The 24,862-nt window shown below is 34.1% G+C and overlaps 3 protein-coding genes across 5 annotated transcripts; 2 read left to right on the top strand and 1 right to left on the bottom strand.

Moving 5' to 3' along the window:
* Positions 1-982: 982 nt before the first annotated feature.
* Positions 983-5,637, top strand: LOC108345536 (pyrophosphate-energized vacuolar membrane proton pump). Its single transcript, XM_017584126.2, has 8 exons — positions 983-1,437; positions 2,530-3,104; positions 3,195-3,574; positions 3,701-3,787; positions 3,880-4,210; positions 4,315-4,725; positions 4,838-4,897; positions 5,155-5,637. The coding sequence occupies exons 1-8, from the start codon at positions 1,188-1,190 to the stop codon at positions 5,359-5,361; spliced, it is 2,301 nt and encodes a 766-aa protein (XP_017439615.1). The 5' UTR covers positions 983-1,187; the 3' UTR covers positions 5,362-5,637.
* Positions 5,638-8,813: 3,176 nt separating this feature from the next.
* Positions 8,814-10,926, bottom strand: LOC108329552 (codeine O-demethylase). Its single transcript, XM_017563814.2, has 4 exons — positions 10,517-10,926; positions 9,883-10,130; positions 9,381-9,708; positions 8,814-9,209 (listed from the first exon to the last, which is right to left on the bottom strand). The coding sequence occupies exons 1-4, from the start codon at positions 10,709-10,711 to the stop codon at positions 8,958-8,960; spliced, it is 1,023 nt and encodes a 340-aa protein (XP_017419303.2). The 5' UTR covers positions 10,712-10,926; the 3' UTR covers positions 8,814-8,957.
* Positions 10,927-11,357: 431 nt separating this feature from the next.
* Positions 11,358-23,244, top strand: LOC108321165 (probable anion transporter 6, chloroplastic). Of its 3 annotated transcripts, none has more exons than XR_008246449.1 (15): positions 11,359-11,938; positions 12,136-12,281; positions 14,696-14,795; positions 15,049-15,101; positions 15,509-15,583; positions 15,670-15,750; positions 15,885-15,946; positions 17,524-17,585; positions 18,283-18,398; positions 19,515-19,551; positions 20,316-20,411; positions 21,239-21,307; positions 21,392-21,444; positions 22,483-22,569; positions 22,658-22,711. XR_008246449.1 is itself a non-coding variant. In XM_017552836.2 (15 exons), exons 1-15 carry the CDS (start codon positions 11,597-11,599, stop codon positions 22,757-22,759), a joined length of 1,554 nt encoding a protein of 517 aa, XP_017408325.1. In that variant the 5' UTR covers positions 11,373-11,596; the 3' UTR covers positions 22,760-23,244. The 3 variants fall into 3 exon arrangements, 2 of the variants coding, with proteins under 2 accessions (XP_052727556.1, XP_017408325.1); XM_017552836.2 differs by having other exon boundaries at positions 11,373-11,938; positions 21,166-21,307; positions 22,658-23,244; XM_052871596.1 differs by lacking the exon at positions 22,658-22,711 and having other exon boundaries at positions 11,358-11,938; positions 22,483-22,571.
* The last annotated feature ends 1,618 nt before the right edge of the window (positions 23,245-24,862 follow it).

Genomic DNA, 24,862 nt, shown 5'->3' on the forward strand with positions numbered 1-24,862 from the left:
TCTATTTTTAGGGCTAAAAATAAAATAAAATAAATAATAAAATGAATTTTGTTAAAATTATATGTGAGAGTCAGATTAGGTAAAAACGAACCTAAAATGAAAGGTACATAAAAAAAAAGACATACACACCACACATTTATTGTTCATTTAATAAATTATTAGGACAACATTTATAATATTTCACCGTTTCTTCTCGATCTATCCTAGTTGGAGTGGTTTATAAATGTTGATTAATGCTAATCAATTAAATCTTATCTCTTAAACAAATGACGTGGTATCGTTGGTGAAAAAGATATGCCTTAAACGCGGTAAACTAAAGAGCAAATATTATACCAATACCGAGTCAACTAATAAAATTAAGTTATATACTAACTATGAGAACTTAAATACTGAAGTATTTTTTTTTAAATTACTAAAATCCACATAAATTTTTAAAATCTAATAAATTAAAAAAAAGTAATTAACGGAACGTCTTTGTTTGTAAAGCTTGTTCTATACATAATAAAAACGTAAAATGTGTTAAACGATTATTATCTTTAAAAGAAAAGTCTGTATAATTGACTCATTTTTTTCTTAAAATTATTTATAGTAGCAGGGCTTTAGGATAAAATTGGAAATATATGTAAGAGAGAAATTTATCTGCTTTACAGTTCATATAATAATTTATTAAATAATAAATTCCTTGTACATGTCATATAATAATAATAATATATTTTTTCTGTGTGTAAAAGAAAATTAAAGTCCTCCAGTGGGATTGGAACGAGATTAGTCTGTTATTACGATTTCCGTATAATTTGGAGAGGATTTTTGAAAAGTGAATAGAAAGAAGAAAGAACGTTAAAATGAGGGTAATTATTAAATAATTATAAGGAAAAAAAAAATGGAAAGGAAAGTGAGTGTGTTTGGGAGTGAGTGACCTAAAATTGAGATCTGGCATTTAGGTATAGACAAATTACAGATATTGGTAAAATTTTCATATTGTGAGCCACACAGCTTCTTCTGTGTCGCCAGTCACCATACCATACCATACCATTCCGACCCCTATCCTTTCTCTCTCTCTCTCTCTCTATTTCTCTCTCTGTCACATATAAAACCCTCTCCACCCCTTCCCATTTCCCTCATTCACTCGTATCTTCATTCCTTCCCATTTTTATTTTCTCCCTAAGCACTCTCTCAATCTTCCAGCCATGGGAGCAGCGATTCTCCCAGATCTCGGAACTGAGATTCTCATTCCCGTCTGCGCGGTCATTGGAATCGCCTTCGCCCTCTTCCAGTGGCTCCTCGTCTCCAAGGTCAAACTCTCTGCCGTCAGAGACGCTTCTCCCAACGCCGCCGCCAAGAATGGCTACAACGACTACCTCATCGAAGAAGAGGAGGGCATCAACGACCATAACGTCGTTGTCAAATGCGCCGAAATACAGAACGCCATTTCCGAAGGTCTTTTTTTTTCTCTTACTCGCACTCTCACTCTCTCTTTATCTCTGTTCCGTTTCTGAGATCTACCCTCGATCCCGGGCCTTTCTCTTTCTCTCTCTCTCCCTCTTCGAAAAATGTTTTAAAGGTTGGAGCTTGTTGTGTCGGCGCGGGTTTCTAATTTCTGGGTAGATCTGGATCTTCTCGTGCTTCGTCCCACGTACTTTGTTTGGGTTTTTATTGCGAAAAATTTGTTTTGAATTTTTTGTTTTCTATGTTGTTCCTTGTGTGAGTCTTGTTGTTTGTGAACTCTGTTCTCCGACTTCGACATCTTCCAGTGTGTGTATTTTTTAACCCTGTTATGTCTATTTTTGGGGCTTTAGTTTATGAACTCTAAAACGTTTTTGTTCTGTATGGTTATCCAGAACATGATTTGAGCCTCGTTTTATTATTTAAGTATTAAAAAAACCGATGTTGGTTATGTGATTTGGACCACACGTCGAAGTCCTGTGGTAAATTAGTAATTAGCTATGTCTAGTGCCGTTTAGTTTTTTTTATGCGGGTTTTTTGTTCGTAAGGTCGAAAGTTGTGTATTTTTTTAACATTCTTTAGTAATCACTTTGATCTTTCTTTTTTAGTAGTATGTGTTACTTAATTTTTTGTCTGCGGCTTTAAACTTGATGCTCTATGAACCCTTGTCATCTCATTTATCCGTATTTGGATCTTTTGAATACTCGCATATGAAAGTTTTACTTTAATTAATTTGTAACCCCCAGGTCTTTCTAGTAGAGTGCGTTTACAACGGTTCTCCTCATTCCATACATAGTTGCAATGTTTTAAACTTTAACAAGCTATCGCTTCTTAAATTTAGGCCGTGTTATTGTAGTAGATAATTTTTCTCCCAAAACCCTGTGATCTGTTTTTTGACCTGTTATACTTAATATACGAGCAGAGTTGGTTTTTGCTGAAACCATTGCATGGCAGGACTTTTTGCATTTTATTTGTTCTTTAAATTTTTGGATATGCTCTCGATTGCTGATCGTTATTCCAAATTAGTGCTTATCGGTGGATGCTAAAGAATGCTTTACTTATTTACCTGTGTTTGAACTTGAACAGGAGCAACCTCTTTCCTTTTTACTGAATACAAGTATGTAGGAATCTTCATGGTGGCTTTTGCCATTTTGATATTCCTCTTCCTTGGTTCAGTGGAGGGATTCAGCACAAGCCCCCAGGCTTGCACATACGATAAAACTAAAACGTGTAAGCCAGCACTGGCAACGGCTATTTTCAGCACCATATCTTTCCTGCTTGGTGGCGTCACATCACTTGTTTCTGGATTCCTTGGAATGAAAATTGCAACTTACGCCAATGCAAGAACCACCTTGGAGGCAAGAAAGGGTGTTGGGAAGGCCTTCATTACGGCTTTTAGATCTGGTGCTGTTATGGGTTTTCTCCTAGCCGCAAATGGTCTTCTAGTTCTTTACATTGCCATCAACTTGTTTAAGATCTATTATGGTGATGACTGGGGTGGTCTTTTTGAGGCCATAACTGGTTATGGTCTCGGTGGGTCTTCTATGGCTTTGTTTGGAAGAGTTGGTGGAGGTATTTATACCAAGGCTGCTGATGTTGGTGCTGATCTCGTTGGCAAGGTTGAGAGAAACATTCCCGAAGATGATCCAAGAAATCCCGCTGTAAGAAATAATCACTTCATTATTTTTGGTTTTCAAATATTGTCGTGTTAATACTTTTTTATTTGTCTGAATGAATTGTTGTGCACTCAGGTGATTGCTGACAATGTTGGTGACAATGTCGGAGATATAGCTGGTATGGGATCTGATCTGTTTGGTTCATATGCGGAGTCATCTTGTGCTGCACTTGTTGTTGCTTCCATCTCCTCATTTGGGTTGAATCATGAGTTGACTGCAATGCTCTACCCTCTCATTGTCAGTTCTGTGGGTATCCTTGTTTGTTTGCTCACCACCTTATTTGCAACTGACTTCTTTGAGATCAAGGCTGTGAAGGAGATTGAGCCTGCATTGAAAAAACAGCTTGTTATTTCCACTGTGCTGATGACTATTGGGGTTGCAGTTGTTAGTTTTGTTGCACTTCCAACTTCCTTCACTATCTTCAATTTTGGAGTGCAGAAAGACGTCAAGAGCTGGTCAGTATAAGTAACCAAGTTTCTGGTGAAAATTATTTAATGATGGGTTATTGTATATTTATACATTAATACATTGTTGCTTTTTATATCTATGAACTCGAATGATATTTGTATTTTGTATTGCAGGCAGCTATTTTTGTGTGTTGCTGTTGGTCTTTGGGCAGGACTTATTATCGGATTTGTAACTGAGTACTATACTAGTAACGCATATAGGTAAGTAATTTTAGCGTAATGTTTTACCATTTTTTGACCTTTGTGTAATCATATCATCAGGCTTTAGCTTGACTATGTGTCTGGTTTTGCAGTCCTGTTCAAGACGTTGCTGACTCCTGCAGAACTGGTGCTGCAACTAATGTTATATTTGGCCTTGCCTTAGGATACAAGTCTGTTATCATTCCAATTTTTGCTATAGCAATTAGTATTTTTGTTAGTTTCACCTTTGCTGCCATGTATGGTATTGCCGTTGCTGCACTTGGGATGCTGAGTACCATTGCAACTGGGTTGGCCATAGACGCATATGGTCCAATCAGTGACAATGCTGGAGGTATTGCTGAGATGGCTGGCATGAGTCACAGAATTCGTGAGAGAACTGATGCTCTTGATGCTGCTGGTAACACTACAGCTGCAATTGGGAAGGTGTGGATTTTGATTTATTTTGCCTTCTTCAAACCCATTCTGCAAGTTAACGCAAACATCTGTTTTCTTGCTACTTATCTGATATCTATATTATTCTGTTTTAGGGCTTTGCCATTGGTTCTGCCGCCCTTGTATCTCTGGCCCTTTTTGGTGCCTTTGTGAGCCGAGCATCTATTACGACTGTTGATGTGTTGACTCCAAAGGTTTTCATTGGTTTAATTGTGGGGGCAATGCTTCCTTACTGGTTTTCTGCCATGACCATGAAGAGTGTGGGAAGTGCTGCTCTGAAGATGGTTGAGGAAGTGCGCAGGCAATTCAATACCATCCCAGGGTTGATGGAGGGAACTGCCAAGCCTGACTATGCTACGTGTGTTAAGATCTCTACTGATGCTTCCATTAAAGAAATGATTCCACCTGGTGCTCTTGTCATGCTTACACCTCTTGTTGTTGGGATCCTTTTTGGTGTCGAAACACTTTCTGGTGTCCTCGCTGGATCTTTGGTATCTGGTGTACAGGTAATGTTTCATCCACCTCTCCTTATTCTGTAGTTTACTCAAAAACCTTGTTGTCTGTCATCCTCCCACATAGTCTTTGCATCTAAGACGTATTTCCATGCCATGCTTACAGATTGCCATCTCTGCATCCAACACCGGCGGTGCATGGGATAATGCAAAGAAGTACATTGAGGTAATGATTTGTTGACTACTTTGAGCCGTGTAATTAATTGATTCACCCCGGTATTATAATGGAGTCCTAACTGGTTATCGGAGTTTTTGAAACTAATCATCCTAATAGGAATCCTAATAGGAATCACTTGGTATGACTATTAAGGGTAATTATTATGAAATTCAATAAATTTGACCGTATAACAGCTATAGCTTGGAATTGTGTGATAAATCTTTAATATGCATTTGATGATGTATATAATTGGTGTAATTTTACAGGCTGGTGCTTCTGAGCATGCCAGAACCCTTGGTCCAAAAGGGTCAGATTGCCACAAGGCAGCAGTTATTGGTGACACCATTGGAGACCCTCTCAAGGATACATCTGGTCCCTCACTTAACATCCTTATCAAGCTGATGGCAGTTGAGTCTCTTGTTTTTGCCCCTTTCTTTGCTACCCATGGTGGTTTACTCTTCAAGATCTTCTAAAGAGTAGAGAGAAAAGAGCATCGTTCATCAATTTTCTACTATGATGGCAGAACAAGGAAAATCCGTCCTTTTACCACCATGCCTTTACTTTTTTGTTAGTCTTTTTTTAACTCATCTGTCATGTCGACTTCATTGTTTTTGAAACAGTATATTTTGTCACTCATTTGTAGTTTTAAGAAACTTCATTAGGGAGTCTGCAGCAAAATTTTTCCTTGTTACGTGGAGTTTCATGATGATGACGATGATTATACTATTTTCCGCGCGAACCATTTCTCAGATGTCGTTGGTCGATTCTGGTAGATACTTCATTTTTTGTGTTCTGGTTTTAAGAGATTTCTTGAAATTGAACTAATTCAATTAAAACGGAATAATGGATTAATAAAAAAACGTGAATTAAATATATGTTTTTTAATCTTTCAATTTCAGCTCGTCTTTAAATTTTGATATTTTAGATTAAATTTTAAAAATAAGAGAAAATGATTTTTTTTAGGGTTAAATATGTTTTTAGTCCCTAAACTATTGGCCATTTCTGGTTTTCGTCCCTTTTCCAAAGTAAGGCACACTTTAGTCTTCATACTTTTCGAAATTTTGGTTTTAGTCCTCCAAAACTAACACCGTGAAAAATATGATGACGTGGCTAACGGTAGACTGACACAGTTCTTTCTTTTTTCAGAGTTTATCAGCTTTTCTTCCTTTCTCTCTCCCTCGTCTCTTCCTTCAATTTCTTCCTTTGATTTTTCATTTGCCAGTTTTCTATTTTTATCAGCATTTGCCATGTTGGTACATGAGTTTGTCTACAAATCCTTTTAAGATCAGTCCTACGAGCAATTGAATGAAAACTTTACTTGGAATCTAGAACCTGAAATTGAAGTAATATGTAACTTTACTGGAAATTATGTTGTAAATGTATAATTTTGTGGACCAACAAATATAGTTCCATACTCCGTTATTCCAGGTGCGTGAAAGGAATATGGGAGAACTTAAACATATATATCTTTATAAAAAAAAATTTAAGTTCCTTGTGGAAGTTTTATGCAGTAGAATATCTTTTGTTTCTGTGCGACATTTGCATTAACTCGTGCCATATGTTGACAGACTAGTGAAACTCCTTCAAAAATCTTTCTCATTAACTGCTTGTGTGCTATTCAACAACCTTTATCTGGATACGAGGCTGTCGCTGATTACGTGAATAGACTTGGAGCAATGATTGATAATCACTTACGCGTTTTTGTGGAAAAAGAAGCTGAAGCAATCTTAAGAAGATGTAATTTGTCAGAAAAGATGCGTCTCTTGCAGAATTCAATACACAAGGAAGGGGAGAATGAAGTCGGTACCCCATTGGCTGAGAGGGAGGACACTAGTCCAGCCATTCTTTCGGAGTGTTTGAAAGCTCTGTTTGGTCTTATTTTGGGAAGTGAAAGTTCCCTGCCGGAATTTGAGCAGATGCAGGTTCCAAGATTGCGTTCTGAGGCTTTTATAGGCGTGGCTAGGTCATTGGCCGAAGCTTACGAGCTTATTTATAAGGCTATTATGGATCCCAAAAATGTTTTGTGTTTTGAAACTGAAGGAAGAGACGAGGGAGAGAGAAAGGAAGAAAAGCTGATAAACTCTGAAAAAAGAAAGAACTCTGTGAGTCTACCGTTAGCCACGTTAGCATATTTTTCACGGTGTTAGTTTTGGAAGACTAAAACCAAAGTTTCGAAAAGTATGAGGACTAAAGTGTACCTTACTTTGGAAGAGGGACGAAAACCAGAAATGACCAATAGTTTAGGGACTAAAAACATATTTAACCCTTTTTTTTAATTTAATCATGTTAAAATTTGTAAATAATTCAAGTAGTAATATAAATGTATGTCAAATTTTGTTTAACGTAATTAAATTTTATTTAACGTAATTTTATTAATTTATTTTTAAGATTTGAGAAAATATATTGTATTTTTATGGTAAAGTTTAGGAATAAAAATATATTTAATTTTAAAATAATTATATCCATAAAAATTGAGGGTTGAATTGTAGTGCATTGGCTTGAACTTCAAAGTCCAAAAACTCATGAAACTTAAAATTTTATTTAAGGTTGTACTTATTTTGTAATTATTTTATTGTGGAAAATATTTTTTTAATAATTTTTTTGATAATTTATAATAATTTATGTAATAATTTATGATTGATCTATTTTAAATATATAAACCAATAAAATAGTAAAACATATCTCTTCGTCAAACAGTTATTAAAATATAATGATTGTTTTAAATATATAAATCAATAAAATAATAACATAATCTTTTCGTCAAAATGTTATTAAAATATAATGGTATTTTATTATGGTATCAAAATGAAAAATATTAAGAAAAATGGATATTTAAAAAAAATATAACTTAAAATTTTACTCAAGGTTGTACTTAATTTATTATGGTATCAAAATGGAAAATGGATATTCTACAAAATATACACGTGAAAACACTGTGAATGTAAAATTGTAATATAGGAACTTTTGAAAGAAGTTAATTTTAAATTTAAGAATATTAACAAACTTATTCCTACCTTAATAGTTTACGTTGATTTTCATTTCAAATTTTAGAAACAATATTACTACGTTTTTTTTACTTTCTGAAATTTAAACTACTTGAAAATGATCATTTATAGAAATTTAACAAAAAAAATAAGGGAAAATTAATTAGTTATCTTTATGACGTTGGTGCTTCATTTCCTACTCAATTATTTTCCAATTTTAGCACATTTATGATGTTATTTATTACCAAATATTTTCATTATCAGTATTTATTATAATTAGAACAGTGTGAATCACTAATTGGTTGATTGCAAGCAAGAGAAGTCGGGTTCTTTGAAAGCTTTACATGTAATTATGAAAAAACACGTGATATTGAGTCCTTATTTCAGGTATGACCTTTTTCTGTTATTTGGTTAAAAAGAACCTCATTACTCGTTGGGATAAAAGAGTGTAAGTTTGGAATGGCTGTTACATTAATGTTGAAGTACAAACGTGTTTAGATCAATTTTTTTGGTCGAACCTCTCCTATCAATCTTGTTGCCTTCACCGACGCTATACAGTTTCTTTCTTGCCAATTCATTAAATTCTTGAAACTCCAAGAAACAGGACACGATTTTCTGCTCATTTGTCCAAGTTGAATGCTGCATGCTTTCATATAACACTTGTGAGCTACATTGAATTATTTACTTGATTAAAGATCTGCTACTCTCTTGCTGCAAACCGGTTTGTGATAGCCTAGTGCCATTCATATTGCAACCAATTTAGGATTCTATGTGCGAATTATGCATTTGAAAATTGTTTTTATATGTTGTGTGATTAGGGTTCATCCATCTTTCCATTTTTCTGATAATTAAGTTTCCACTTTGTAGATGTTTCCATATTGTGATCTTGTCTTAGACACGAATTGTTTCTTATGGATATAACCTAGCTGTTTCTGCTACCATTTTCAAGAATTGCTATAAAACGAGGCAATGTTACTAGTTAAGGTTTCAAAGCAACTGAACCATACATATTTTTCTTTTTTAGTTTGATTTAAATTACAAAAACATCAAAGACTTTTCCAAGCTGTTGGAAAATCTCAACACCTCTAGTCAGAGTTATCTTCAATTTTGACAGTCTCAAGTGCAATCTTTCCCTCTTGATAGCACTGGTAGTTGATGTCACCATAGCATTTAACGTTTCTGTATAACCTAGGCCGCGACTCATCTATAAGACCCTCTACAGGTCGAATCTCCTTCTCAGGATCTGGCTCATTGAACATTGCCAAAGACATCCTCATATTTTCTGTGTTTGTCACAACCCTGTGCATTATGCTCTTGAATATTCCATTACTCATGATCTGCAACAGTGCCAAACTTCATTAACCATTCATTAACTAACACTGATTCCACCTCAAAAACTAGTTAATGACGCACCACTACAAAAATAGAATCATTAAGCTTGGAGAATTTTTATTACTCATCAACAAGTAGAACAACGATTTCTTGAGATAGAATAGAACCCAGTTTACCTGCATTTGATCGCCCAGATTGACAACAAAGGCATCGGGCATTGTGGGAACACTGACCCAATTGTCATCTATCAGAACTTGAAGACCTTCCACTTCTTTGTCTTGCAATAGAACTGTGATTCCTGATCGATCTGTGTGAGGTTTGACGCCAAGGACCAGATCAGGCCTAGAACATCGTGGATAGAAGTTGAACCTCGCCAGCATCAATGATTCTTCACCAAACTGGTCCAGGAAGCTACCCTCTTCCAAATTCAGTGACCTTGCCATGGATCTCAAGAGATAATCCATCATTGATTTCACTTTCGCCGAAAACTCCTCTAATTTCTCACTGCATTATGTTAAGAAAATTGAGCCCAGTAATTACTCTACTTCAGTATGTGACAGAAATTTCTCAGGTAGATAATGTATCCTCAAGAAATCTTCTTTCTAACAGATAAGTTTAGAATAATATAATACGAGTTGCTATGTTTTAGGACAAACTGAACTGGTTGAAGGGCAGTACCTAAAATCAGAAGGAATTTTGGGCCAAAGAGAAAGTCTTCGATTTTTTTCTGGAAAAATTCGAAGTGATAGGCGATAGGACCAGTCAAGAACCTGCTTGTCCGAAACTACTCTATCATTCCCATACCCTTCAGATTCATTAACAGCTCGAGCATACTTCTGCTTTTCCTCTTCTGGGAGTGCAAAAAATTGTTTTGCAAGTTCACGAATTTTGTCAAGGTATGAACTTGACATTCCATGACCAATTGCCTGCATGTCAGATATGCCCACTATTATTACAAAGATGAAAGCATTTATATCCTTGACACATTGAAATTAACTTGCATATATGGCACGTAATATGACCTTAGATATGCTAAATATCCACACAGAGGCCCTTTGGTTTAAAGAAGAATCAATCAGCAGTGTTGATATTTAGCAATGCACTGACATGACCGTAAAACACAAAATTAATCTGAGACATTGGAAGGGTCCCTTTTTAGCCGCCAGTTAATAAAATTTATCGCTTTTTTCATCTTAATAACTCTTCAAAGGGAATCAGAGAGTACAAAATGCAATATATGACTGATGGTGCTTTGAAACGCATGCAAGTAGCAGTGAAGATGAAGTTTTTGGAAGCTTTTGTAGATCCACACCTGGAAGCATCCAGCTGAAGTTAGAGCAGATCTGAGCTTCTGTAGCTCACCTTCTGATGAGAGGAGACTTAGATCAATGATGGGTATTGGAATGAGTGCGGAAGAATCTTTAGATACAAAGCTATTTCCTTTAACAATATATTGCGATGGTGGTTCATCACCTCCCATGGACATTTGTTGAACGCTCTTGGCCATCGATTTCTCCGAAACTAGTAGATTGTCAGCGATGTCTTTCTCAGTTGGTGATCCACCAATGGATGGCTTTCTTTGGGAGACCGACTTTCGATTATTTGTTTATGTCTGAAAGCTACAAACTGATTTGTTTAGTGTAATACGCAACAAAATCTGCAGTTAAGTCCAATGGCTCTGACAAGAACATGAGCTGTAACTTTGTTTTTCGTAGTTAAACTGTTTTAATAATGAACACGGGTCGTCTATATAGCCGAAAAATTTGCATCCGATAATTTTTAACAAAATATTTAGAATGTTTTATATAAAAATATGCGTTCATGTCGTTTTAAAAATAGAAATTGTTGATTTTTTTAGTACTTAAATCATTTGAAATTAAAAAGTTTAAATTCCAATTTTATTTGTGTTATTTATTTACTTGATTTTTGCGGTAACTCGGTTCACTTCACTGAGATAAACACATTTCGGATGTGAAAGCAGCGTTCGACTTGATGACATGGTACGAGAAGATTGCTCTTTGCACTCTCTTGATATGTAACTACGCAACATGATGGCCCGGCCCATGTTTTCCCACAAGATAACATATCCTGACCAAAAACATTACATACATTACAACGTTTTGAACCAAAAAACATAAACATGTCATAGACTATGACTAAGACTATGACCACGACTGTGCCTTGTGCATTCCAAAATCTTCATTTTGATGTGAGCCACAAGCACCACCACTTCGTGGCCACCTCTTATAGCATCAACGTTAATATTACCCATACGCCTCATGTTTTGTTATGTAATGACACTCCCTAACACACCCAAATATTCTTTCTTTATCTTTTTTTCCCCTTTCGTTTCGTTTGTTTTCTGCAACTTCAATAGGCTATTTTAACCAGCATGGCCAAGCTCACGCTGAGGCCAGACAATTCCTGCTTCATTTCACATACTCGCAGAGCATGCTCACATACCCCTTTTATCAGAACGACATCGTTTCCACGTTTTCACTTCCACCTCTCACCACCTTCCAACTACTCCTTAAGGCTCCGAATAGTTTCTAACGCTCAACAAAATGCCAAAGAAGTGGCCAAGGCCAAAGCTCTCACGGAGCTTCAAGAGGAAGAGGTGGAGAAGCAGCATGAGAACTTGTCCGGGACCTGGCCACCTTGGAAGAATCTTCCCCAAAGATACAAGCTCATTGGCACCACATCTCTCGCCTTCGTTATTTGTAACATGGATAAGGTTCTTACATGCTTTTGCAACCCCACAAAGTAAAATTGCTTCTTGATCACAATTGGATATAAGCAAGCTAGCTAATCAAAGCACCTTTTTTTTTTTTGCCTTTTGTTTTTAATGGAAATAAAGCATTTTTAGAGTATAATTAATGAATTGCATCATTAATTATGCGTGGGATTTGATTTGATTTAATGGGGGTGCAGGTGAACTTGAGTGTTGCCATAATTCCAATGTCTCATCAATTTGGGTGGAACTCGACAACGGCTGGATTGGTTCAGTCCTCCTTCTTCTGGGGCTATGCATTGAGTCAATTGCCTGGGGGTTGGCTAGCCAAAAATTTTGGTGGCGGGTTAGTTACCGGTTGCAACACATGTTCTTTCTTTGCTATATTGCTACTTGCTTCCCGGAAGATTTATCTTGTGTTAGACTTTTAAAATTTTTTGACTTTGTGTTATTTTAAAAGTTATATACAAAACATCGTTCTAAATTGCGGCGTTTCCCAAAACTGCAACGACATACAACTGTGAACTGTGGTACTTTCCAAAACCGCAATGTCCCTCATTGTCAGTGTGGTTTTCATTCACACAAATTATCACAATGCACCCACAACTTATCTTCAGCATTGGTCTAACTTCTGAAGTGTCAATGGTCGAATGAATGTGACCATGTGAGATGTTAGGTGGGTACAAATGACACCACATAGTGATGCATTAGGAAGACATGAGATGTGCTAATGCATAATTAGAAAAAATACTCCAACAATTAGAATACTCTATAAAATTCTTATTGCAAACATATAATAATTTCATGCTGCAGTGGTCACAGTCTGTATTGCAGCAGCTGCAATGGTTGCACCTGCAATTATAACCATGATCCAAATTGTAAAGATCTTTACACTAACAATGTATTAAAGTTAAAGTCTGAAAGAAAACTGGAGAAGTACAATACTCTGGGGTGATAAGGAGTGGACTTTAGGTTTTTGAAGTTTGAGTGACCTTTTAAGATGTTATTGGTTTTCTACTTTTCTTTGCCAAAAGAAAATGAAAACATTTGGCAAATAAGTTTTAGTGAATAAAGAAGAAATCAAGGCCACTTCCCTTCTCTGTTTTCTGTATTTAATTTATTATTTTTAACTAAGAAAAAAACTTGTATCTTGTCTGCATCTGGAAGGAACATGCAAAGCAATTGAAATGCCAAGAGTGGAGTGAAGCTTCACAGAGTTCCGCTACTAATATGTCGGTTCTTAGTGGCGTGTAATTTCACGTTAACTAGAGACATGAATCAAATAAAGATTCTAAAGTTTGGATAACCCTCGTCTTACAAATAAATTTGTGGGTTTGAGTTAGACCAAAGTCTAAATTCTAAGAAAGTTTCAAAGTCCATTGTAGATCCATTGTTAGTTAGGCCAACTGCATTGCCACACTTTGGGATCCTTGGGTGAGGTGGTGTGGTGTTGAATTGGGCCCTAACACCGAATGCGAAGATGGTTTATTTTTCCATAGTTAGGCCAAGGGCAGCAATGCTATGAGGATCAAATTAAGTTGAACCAAATGTATACTCTTTTGCATATTGTACTGAAGTTTTAGCACTTTGAACTCAAGTTTTAATGAATAGAAGTAATAAAATAGTAAAATTGGGACTTGCACCAATTTCTGATTATTCTATTAGGAAGGAAATGGTGGTAAATCATATGAGTATTTTCCACTATAACGTTGAATTGATAATGAAACAATGAATAGTTGGTTTGTCCGACTTTGAAAAAAATCAAAGCTTTAAAATGCCTGGCAGCAAATATCTTGACATGTAATTTCTTTGTAATCAAGGCTCGGAATGGATATGTAACATATATTAGAATCTACTTGCAAGGAATTGAACTTTAATCTCACATTTGGAAATATGAGATTCTAGTATGGAGTTTAGAAGGCTTTGAACTCTCCAAGTATCTTTTGTGGTGTAGTTATCCCTTGGTTCTTACCTATTTTTATTATAGCCTTTTATCATGTCTCTCAATTGCTAACGAGGTGCAGGTGGTGATACCAAACATTGCAATGTTTCCTAGATTATTCAAAGGGCTAGTGCATAGCCAGCCCACATTGGCTATAGGGTTGTGGAGGGTGGTGGGATATTAGAATCCAACCGTAAGGTGTGAGACTTGAGTCTAACATGGGAAGTGTGAGATATTAGTGTGAGGTTTATAAGACCTTGGGCTTCAATTACAATAGCTAGCTTTTGTGGTGTGCCGCTCCCGAGATAATTATTAGGATGTGTCTCTTTCTGCAGGTAGGAATTCTCATTCCCATGATATGGAGGCAGAGCTGGAATTATCATTTTTGCATACCAAACCAAGCATTCTCCTAATGATATTTTTCCCAATAAATTTATAATTTAATATCTTTATTTTCTAAATCTTTCTTCTTTGTCCTTTAAGCCATCTTAAGCAATACCTTTGTTATTGTGCAATGCATATTTCTCATGTTTATCTACCTGGTGAAATTATAATTACATTCCAAATAGAGGTTCAAGATTAGACTGAGGTATTTACAAGATGGCATTTACATACTATATGTTAATTACATTCTTTTATCTATTATTGACAAAGGTATCCATCTATTTTCTTTCATTAAATGGGAGTCAATTCAAAAACTCGTGTTCAAGTCCTAAAGAAAGAGATAGTATTGGACAATCACCTCATTCAGAGTTGGCACTGATATTTCTATTTAGCTGCCGAGTTTATGATGTTACATCATTATCTTTCTTTTTCAGAACTGTTCTTGAGGTTGGAGTACTGATATGGTCAGTCGCTACCGCTCTTGTTCCTTTTCTTGCTGGATATATGCCTGGCTTACTTTTGTCAAGGGTTTTGGTCAGTAATTTTTTTTAACCACCCAATGCATACTTTCTTTATTTGCTGATTTAAGGCCTACTTACACCCATGATTCCTTGGGTCTTGCAAAAAGTTATTATTTTGATGTAGTTATCTTTCCATGGGATTTTCTATCTTCTGCAGTTACTATGCCTATTTTGGGTTTCTTTTATGCTATTTAACCTCTTCCCTGGTGAACATTTGTTAGTCTTTTTCAACACTACTAAGCTCTTCTCTTCCATTGCAAATCTAGGTTGGGATAGGGGAAGGTGTTTCCCCGTCTGCTGCTACGGATCTTATTGCCAGGCATGTAAACATCAAAAAATATGTTGGGATTGAGTTGATTTTCTGCTGATTTGTATTTCTTTTATGATTTGATATTTACTTGTCGTCTGATTACTTTTATCATCAGTATGTGAAATTTTAGACTGTTTTCATGTGAACTAAAATTATTTTTTGTCTTTAGTTTCGTCCCAAACAAAATTTGGTTGAACTAAATTTTGTGTTACCTTATAAGAATCCAAAGAAACATAAACATGTTGAACACTAACAGCAATTCTTTGGAGCTCAACAAAAATACTTTTAAGTTAATAATTCATTCACCTAACTCAGCCACAGATTTTTGACATGTACTATACATGTCAGCCAGTTATAATATTCTTTTTTTTTTATCTTTTCACCTTTTTAATCAGTAAGGTTCATGCCACATGCAGGTCAATACCATTGGAAGAACGTTCACGGGCAGTAGGATTTGTTTTCGGAGGTTTGAGTGTTGGAAGTGTTATGGGGTAGGCATTTTCTAGCTTGTAGTTACACAGGATTGTAATTTATTTTTATTGTTTACTCTCAATTTTAACACTGTAATATTTGTCAGGCTTCTTTTGGCTCCTCCTCTTATCCAAAATCTTGGTTGGGAATCAGTATTTTATTTATTTGGTTTTTTCGGGATTGCTTGGTAAGTAGAAATGACTATCTATTTTCCACTTGCCTCTCTATTAGTTAAAAATAGTAAATTTCCTATGTCTTGAGTTTCAAATATGGTTGTTAGATTCAAACTTATGACTTGGTTTATTGGCATGATTTTTGAAGGTTTTTGGGGTTTCAAGTTCTTGAAGGAGGTGAAAAACAATTAAATCCAAAATCTCTTTCATGTGAGATCTTTATCTATTTCAATTTTTTGTGGCTTCTTGATGTTTGAGCTAAAAAGTATTTTGTTATTAAATCAATGATGATAAATGACGCCTTTCTATTAAAATAAGTTTTACAACCTATTAGAATTTATGAGCTACTGGAATTGATATATATCGAGTAATGTTTACTTGATCATCTTCTCTGTTGGAAACATTTTTTTTTCTTTTGCAAAATACTTTGGAGGTGATCCTTACTATGGTACTACCTGCCTGCTTAATCTGCTTTGGTTTGAGTGGAGTTGTCACTTTTTGTTTGCTTTTCATCTTCATCAACACTGCTGTAAAATGATAGATTTTGTATCAGCCCATAGCTTGGTTTGCTGTTGTTTTTGTCAACGCTAATCATTCTGTGAATTTGCTCTTCTAAATTGAAAAAATCACTTTAGAGAGGAAGGTGAGGCAGGGTCTCAACTATTAATGAGAAAATCAAGGAATAGTTTCTAACAAACCCATGATTTGTTATACATGTGCATGATATTCTTACCATTTATGTTGGCACGAATATTGAGATTTCTTACTTTCCCTTCCAAAGTGAGAGCTGACTTTAGTGGAGTCAAATTCAATAATAACCATTTAATAGATCTCCAATGTTACCTGACATAAGATATGAGTTACCTACATATTTACCTGGTTATTCCTTGTGTCTTTGGATAACCACCGGATAAGTTCTGAACTTGCAAGCATTAATCATCTTAGTCCCTGACATTTCTAAACCTTCATAGTAAGTCATTCAGTTTAGACCTTTTCTAAGTTTTTATTCATTTTCATTAAGGACTAAAGTGAATGAGTTTTTGCAAAGTCAAGAACTAAAGTCTATAAGGCTTACAATCTCATGAACTGAGGTTCTCACAAAAACAATGAGAATTTGGAACTATGAAATGTCAGCAAGGATTTTAAGTATATGTTAGGCTCTCTAGATAAAAAAAAGGGCAAAGAGGGAGAGAGAGAGAGAATCAAAGAACACCCTTAGTCTTTCTCTGGCAATGGAAGAATCCCCTTTTCAAATGTGTGAAACGGTTTTATTTCTGTCCCCTTAAAGAAGGCCTATTTGTTCGTAAATTGTGTGCATATCCCTTCGACCTCCAAACTCTTCTAATAACTATCTGTTATACCTAATCTATTACACGTTTCTTATAACCAGTAACTACTTAGGCTGTGTTTGAATAACCATGTCGAAAGCCAATAAAATGTGAGTGGACAATTGAGTTCAATCTTCCACCCTCTGCTGTATAACCAGGACCACGTTGCTCTATTTACCCAGTGTCTCTCTTCCTTCTAGAATCTATCTCAAGTTTTGGAACCTCTTGGTTCCTAACATCATGGTACTCATAAATCTGTACTTTTATTTAAGAATTAATAAATTATAAATGAAGATGATATCTTCTACTTTTTCATTTTTCTTATGTGTAAAAGGAAGATCGTATATAAGTTGTCTTTGTTGTACAGTTCAAGGCTTTCATTCTTTTGTTTACGTATTTGAAGCCTTACGTGGTTAAAGTGGTTGTTTTTAACTTTTGACCTTCACTGCCTCGTTGCAGCCCCAGACACCGTGACAAACTCATGGAAAACATCTCTGACCGAATTGAATGGCTCTTTGAAGGTACAAGTAACGAAATTTATGGCAGTTTTGAAGCTCATTCTTTTTGTCAAAATTTGAATGACCATAGGAATGACTTGGCAGCTCTGCTTAATGGCTCTAGATATTCTTATATTTTTTTTATTGATTGTGTTAGTTATTATAGCTATTGGGTTTGCTTGGACAACGTCTCTGTAAACACCTTTAGGAAGAAAACATAAGAGGAAAGAAATCAGTTTCTCCGTAAGCTAAAATTAACTTATGGAAAAGATAATTTGTAAATGCTCTCTCATATAGTTTCTCTAAGTTTTTATTTTTAACTCATGCATAAACTAATTTTAGCTTATAGAGGAGTCAGTTTTATTATCTTCTATATTTTTTCCCCTGTAAGTGCTTATGGAGAGATATATCCAAACATGCCCATTATCCTTTATCTCATTTATCTACAATTTATAATTCATTAAGGATTTTCATTGTAATAAAAATTATTTATACGTATATATGTATGTATGTATATATGTTTGTATTTATGGATGGATGGATGCTCATTATGGAGGTGTTTTCTCAAGCAATTCCAATTTCCAAGTATTCTTAAGAGTTAAAATTCCAGATATAATTTTTTTTTGCCAGTATGCGTGTAAGACTTACACTTGGTTAGATTAAGTGAATGCTTACAATATCTGATAATTAACATTGATTTGTGTCTGTTCTTATAATACAGGATGTACCTTGGAAGGCTTTTTTCCAAAATCGTGCTGTGTGGGCTATGATATATGCTCATTTCTGTGGTAGTTGGGGTCACTATAACTGTCTATCATGGCTTCCCACATTTTTTAGGTACCATGTCAGCATTTAATGCTTCACCTGCTTCCACTTTTTATCTTCCACTGCTACCAAGCCACCAGGGAGTCAGTGTTGACCTTTAGAATGAATAATTGTTTCTTTAATTTTTTTCCATTTTAACATTTACTCATTCATGACATAGTTTTGCTTACAGAAAGTTAATTATATTATCATATCATAATATGCTAGAAAGAAGCTGGATTCACCTTTTATTTACCTAGTTACACACACACACACACAGGTACCAAACTTATTTTATTCATTTTAGAAACAGTCTGGAAATTTCAATTTGAAATTTATGACTTTACTGCTATGAGATGATGCCATAGTGCTGATCATACACTTCGACTGCTTTTTCTTAACAAAAAAATCCTCATGTTTAAAGATTGATGAATTCGGGAAAGAAAGTAATTTTATAAATAATTTATTCATAGGGTTTAACTATTGGATCTTCTGCATAAAGAATAGTAAATTCTATAGTTCTCTCACTTGAGGTTCCCCAGTTATGCTCTGGAAATTTTCAAGCTATAATATCTTAAGTTTGTCTTTTTCTCTTTCATTGTTTAGAGAGAAACAATTTGAGCTTTAGAATATTCTCAGGCCAAAGAAATTGAGTAAAGAATTTTAAGGATCTTTGCTAATGGTTTTAACATATGTATGCATCGAATTCAAACTTCTCTACAGTTGCAAACCATGGAAAAGCTCTGTAGTACCTTGGGAAAAACCATAGTTTATTCTAGAAAGTGAGTTTAGCTCTTACTCAACCCTACAAAATTAATTTATAAGATGAAGTTTGCACCCAATTGCTTTATTTTTGTTCATATCTCAAGACGATTTGAGATCTCCAATGTTTTACTTTGTGACTGCTTAGCATTATTTTGTAGATTCCATACTGATGTATAGGGATGATCACTGACTGCCATTTGCCAATATGTTGCAGCTAAGATTAGTTATGCAATTTGAAGAATTCGTGAGAAATTAGATAATTGTGTTACACATGATTGTCAGATCTTCAAAATTTTGTTTTAAAATTGTACAGAATTTAGTGATAGTATTGCGTACAGTTTTGACCACTGGAGAATCTAATTCTTCCATCTGTATGCTATGTAGTGAGGAGCTGAATCTAAATTTGACTGAAGCTGCATGGGTAAGACAGTTATTTTCATTCTTTGTCTCACATTGACAATGAAGGAAATGTAGCAATTTCCTCTTTCAAAACATCACAAATAATAAAATGACATAATAACTGCATCTTGCAGGGATATCATACCACATATTTAACAGTACTACCAAATTATGCAATGTCTTTTATTTTTTCTAACACAAATCTTCAACGGCATCGCACCATTTCCTTTAGCTAGACCAAAACTTGGCCAAAAATAATAAAAGTAATAAAATACCAAATTTTATGTGAATCATATTAAACTATTTAAATTTAATAAATAATAGTTTTGAAGAGTAAACAATCGTTACTATGTAGATGTTAAAATACACAGTGATGCTTAACATGAGTTTTATTTAAAAAAAGAAAAATCATTACTATGTGCAATGTTCCAACAGGTGGAGAGACTGTTTTAAATATTTTAACCCATGATCTCCATGTCAGAAGGCAACAACCTTACTGTTGTACCATGGCTCTCCCTCAAAGAAAACATCTTTTTTCCAATTCAATATGGACTTTCCTTTTACCAATTTAACCTAGTTTTCAATGTCTTTGCAAGTTCTTAACAATATTTTATTTTAGAGGGGTGACTGGACTAACTAAACACCAGGCTAGTTGAACCTACCAGTTTAGTTCTTTTTTCTTTTTAAAAAAAAGTCTATTAGAAGTTCTATTTTTGGACTGGGATCATGCCTAATATTCACATACATACAGACATACTAACCATTGGGGATTGTTAATCATTTCAGGTGTCTATACTTCCTCCATTGGCTTCAATTTTTGTGACTGGTCTTGCAGCTCAATTAGCTGACAACTTGATTTCAAGAGGAATTGAAACCACTGTGGTATGAGAGGCACAAAAATGTTATTTGTTATTGTTGTTTATTATAGGCTCAATGACATTTTTGGTTCCTATATTTTATAGCAATGGTTCAATATTTTTTCTCTATTTTTATTTTAATGTGATCTCTATACTTTTTAAAAGGGCTCAATGTTGTCTCTTCAGTCAGATCAGCATTAATGTTGTTTAGAGGATGATGAGCTAGCATATACTAATACAATCACCCGCTCTTTTTACACGTCTATTGTGCAATCCCAGGGTGCAAAACGGAAGAAAAGAAGTTAATGTTGATCTAATAGAAGCACCACATTGAGTTTTTTATTTGAAAAATATAGAGACCATATTGAGTCAAAAATAAAGAGGAAAACATTCAATTATTACTACAAATGTAGGGACCAAAAATACTATTAAACCTTTATTATATGAATAATTGCTACTTATGATATGTCAACAAATGTACTGCTTCTTCATGATAAAGTTGACATCATATTTTGTTAAGAAATGGAATTTCATATTTGTAGCCATAAGTCCTTCTCTAATGATAAATTTTGCATCCAAACTGACTGTTTACACAATGCATGTTACGGTAAAGACACGACTACTGACTACACCTCACTGGATGTAGGAACAGTAGATATTGTGACTGTTGACCCAATGCAGACATCTCAATGACAACTGACAAATTATTTAAACATATCTATCTGGACTTTTATTCTTAATTTCTCAGCTGCCTGAATTTCTTTAAAAATTATGTATAGGTTCGAAAGATCTGCCAATCTATTGCATTTTTGTCCCCTGCAATCTGCATGACTCTTTCCTCACTGGATCTAGGGTTACCGCCTTGGGAGATTGTGGGAATTCTCACAGGTGGTTTGGCCCTCTCAAGCTTTGCCTTATCAGGTACTGGTTAATCCTGGAAATATACCTTGTTTGATTCATATACTTTCCTTAGCCTTCACTGTCTGTATTTATCTGCTTATCCAGGACTATATTGTACTCACCAAGACATGTCACCCGAATATGCAAGTATACTTCTGGTATGTGTGCTTGCACTTCTTTTCTTTTATATGAAATTGAAGATTGTGAAATGTTTTTACAAATTCCCAAAAGAACAAATGGTTTATTTGAATAAATTTTTGCTGAAGTACTTTTAAGAGAAGAAAATACGGAGAACCATAAATTAAAATTAAGTTATGCATAAACTAATTTGTAGAAACTTTCTCATATTAATTATCTATAAGATGACTTTTAACTTTATAAATTATGTCATTTCAAAGCTTTTCTGCAGTACTTTCATTTTGTAGTTTCTGCATATCTTTTATTGTTTTTAAGTCCTCTGCTATCCACCCTAGAAGAATCTTGAAGCAGGTAGCATCATTCATCCATCAAATTTTGGGGGAAAAAAGGGACACAATTATTCTTTGCATCTTTAGAATTATATATTAATTTTACTTTTTTGAATAAAGGATTTCAATCTTTAGGTTATTCTGTTCATGTAAAGGCCTAACTAGTTGTGAATTTTAGTTTATAATTATTAACTTTTGATGGACTTATGCTCCATCCTAAGTTTGAAGACTATCCAATTTTCCCAACACAAAAGAAACTCCTCTTCACCTAAGATGTTGTAGAGGAATAACTTGAAAATGCATAGTGATAGGGGATTAAAAGTATATGTAAAAAGGAATAAAAAAGGCGGGAAGTAAAGAAGTCAGTTAGCAGTTTGTTAGAAGTATATGAGAGTATAAATAAAGAGTTTGTTGAGAAGGGCGGGGGGAGAAGAGTTTTGTATTCTTTAGTGTGAGAGGGGGGAAGATTAGGCTTCCTTGATAGCTGTGGGAACAATTGTATTCTTTGATCACTAAATACAATCAGAGGTTATTCACTGTGTTGAGTTTGTCTGGTGTGTGTTTCTACTCATTTTCTTGACTTCTTGATTAAAGAAGTGTATCACATAGACTAAACCGTACTCACTTGATGTTAGAGGTTGGATTGGAGCAACATCCATAACTTTTTGTAAATAAAAAAGAAATTTCTGAGTTGCATCTGACTTTCTTTCTTGTTCTGTTTTCTCTCAGGGTATAACCAATACTGTTGGGGCTGTTCCTGGAATTGTGGGTGTAGCCCTCACTGGTTATCTTCTTGACTTAACTCATTCATGGAGCGTAAGTTGCTGCTAATGTTAGTTGTTTTCTCAATGTATGCTGTATATCATTATGTGAATTTGATTTATATTTCATTTCTGGCATGTAGATTTCACTATTTGCACCATCAATCTTCTTCTATATGACTGGTACCATGGTATGGTTGGTGTTCGCCAGCAGTAAGCCTCAAAGTTTTTCTGAGCATAACTGATTCATGTTCCAATCATTCACTATGTATGAGAAGTGGATTTTTGACACGGGGGTATATCCTTTTGATATTTACAAATCAGATAATCTAAGTACAAAGAAATGATTGTATAGGTATTACTGTATGTATCTACGTATGTATTCTTATTTTTCAATTGTAGAATATTATAGCATTTTGTATATTTTTCACAGATGATGTTATGGTGGTTGGTCACCAAAAAATGTACTGACAACTTAAATCCTTGAAAGTCAAGAATCAGTTTCCTCTACCAACTTTTGGTGCTATGGTCTTCTCTTGCAAGTTTCAACCAGAAAGTGACCTTTGAATGATGAATCATTTTAACATTTTAAGCTATTAAAGCTCTCTCCTAACTCTCCATGTCATTGTTTTTTCTTTTTTTTTAATTATGTTTTAGGACATATTTCTTAAGTTTGGTTGTGAAGTCAACTGATCATTATTGATGACCACCACCTGCTCTGCTTAGATTTCTCTCACTCTCATTTGTTATTGAGATTTTGTTATGTGGTATTTAAGATATAGTTTGAATTGATGATGAAAAATGGATACAACTATAGTTGAATAAAATGTATTGGAATAGAATGAAATAAAAAATTGTCATTTCATTGTTGGATGCTGTATAATGAAACAAAACAAATTTTATTTCATTGCTCGGAAGAAAAAGATGGAACGTTATATATATATATTTTTTTAATTTTTATATTATGTTTGTTTTAATAACTCACTAGTTTTATTTATCATGTGCTTTTCAAATTGGAAAGAAAATTGGGATTGAATAATGAAACATTATGAATTATGATTAATATTCTTTTGCGTTCTATTTTAACAAATCAAACAAAATATTAACTTTTTCTTTCACTCCATCCTCTAGATAATAGTTGAAAAAAGAGAGAAAAATTAGTTATACAGTTGTTATTTGGAAATTATTAATAATAAGAAATTTTGTAGGTCTTATTTTAGCTTTTTTAATATATTATAATTAAGTTAAGAATTGTGTCAAAGGTTTTAATATAATTTAATTAAAATTTGCAATGAAAATTAATTAATTACGTTAATTGTTGTACCTTTTAGAAGAATATTTCATAATTGACGTCACATTACAAAAATGACTATTTAGATTCATCTATTAAAAAGTGATTCATAACACCGTTGTTAATAAAGGATCATAGAATTATATCTTTGCAATAAATATTAATAAAACATGAAAAACGAGATGATTTTTCATGTTAGACTTTCTCTTCATCTATAAGAAGATTTATAACTAAAGATAATATAAGAGTTTAAAAAATTGTTTTAGAATGAATGATATTTTTAAAATGTTTAGAAGGTGAGAATAGATTATTTTAATAATAAAAATTTTAAATATAAATAGAACTTTAGTAAACAATTTTATTATTTTAAAAGCACACCATTTTCTTAAAAAAAAATTCTTCTAGATTTTTTCCTTCTTTTTTAATTTTCTCACAATTTGTGTCTCTATTTGAAAATTGGAGATCTCCAGGGTAATTCTTGAGACGAGTTCTCTACTTTTGTTCCATCAATTTCTTAGATAAGGTTAGTTGATTTTTATGTGGTAGGATGAAATCCAATGACAATGACTTTACAGAGTAATAAAGGTTACCACAAGTATATAATTTGTGAGAGTCTGATATCAATAAACATATTCGAATGATCGAGTCTAGTATGGTTACTTGTATGAGTTAAAACCATGATGAGTGTTTGTATGTGTTAATATTTCTATATATATTGTATGACTGTCTTTTTTGTACATTAGCTTACCTTTTCTTCTATATTTGTATGTTCTTGTGTTTTTTTGTTTGCAATGATCATTTTAATAATGTCAACAAAGGAAGAAGATGTACCAGTTGATTCAGTACAAGGCGAGAGTGATGCAACAACTTAGTTTGTGATAGAATTTTGTTTTGTATAATTTCTTTTTTTTTTGACAAACTCTCCTATTAATGTATATATATGACTCTTAGTGTAAGGTGAGGGAGATGCAACAACTTAGTTTAGGATAGAATTTTGTTTTGTATAATTTCTTTATATTTTACTTGTTAACTATCACATCTATAATGTTTTACTTAG

The sequence above is a fragment of the Vigna angularis genome, chromosome 1 (genome assembly GCF_016808095.1).
Source record: "Vigna angularis cultivar LongXiaoDou No.4 chromosome 1, ASM1680809v1, whole genome shotgun sequence".
In the NCBI taxonomy this organism is placed as follows: domain Eukaryota; kingdom Viridiplantae; phylum Streptophyta; class Magnoliopsida; order Fabales; family Fabaceae; genus Vigna; species Vigna angularis.

Coding starts and splice junctions, on each gene's coding strand:
- LOC108345536 (XM_017584126.2), top strand. CDS start 1,188: ATGGGAGCAGCGATTCTCCCAGATCTCGGAACTGAGATTCTCATTCCC. Junction 3,105..3,194: donor ATGATCCAAGAAATCCCGCT/GTAAGAAATAAT, acceptor TTGTGCACTCAG/GTGATTGCTGACAATGTTGG. Junction 4,898..5,154: donor ATGCAAAGAAGTACATTGAG/GTAATGATTTGT, acceptor GTAATTTTACAG/GCTGGTGCTTCTGAGCATGC.
- LOC108329552 (XM_017563814.2), bottom strand. CDS start 10,711: ATGGCCAAGAGCGTTCAACAAATGTCCATGGGAGGTGATGAACCACCA. Junction 9,709..9,882: donor AAAATTCCTTCTGATTTTAG/GTACTGCCCTTC, acceptor AACATAATGCAG/TGAGAAATTAGAGGAGTTTT. Junction 9,210..9,380: donor ATCTGGGCGATCAAATGCAG/GTAAACTGGGTT, acceptor GCACTGTTGCAG/ATCATGAGTAATGGAATATT.
- LOC108321165 (XM_017552836.2), top strand. CDS start 11,597: ATGGCCAAGCTCACGCTGAGGCCAGACAATTCCTGCTTCATTTCACAT. Junction 12,282..14,695: donor GCCAAAAATTTTGGTGGCGG/GTTAGTTACCGG, acceptor TTTCTTTTTCAG/AACTGTTCTTGAGGTTGGAG. Junction 22,570..22,657: donor ACTTAACTCATTCATGGAGC/GTAAGTTGCTGC, acceptor TCTGGCATGTAG/ATTTCACTATTTGCACCATC.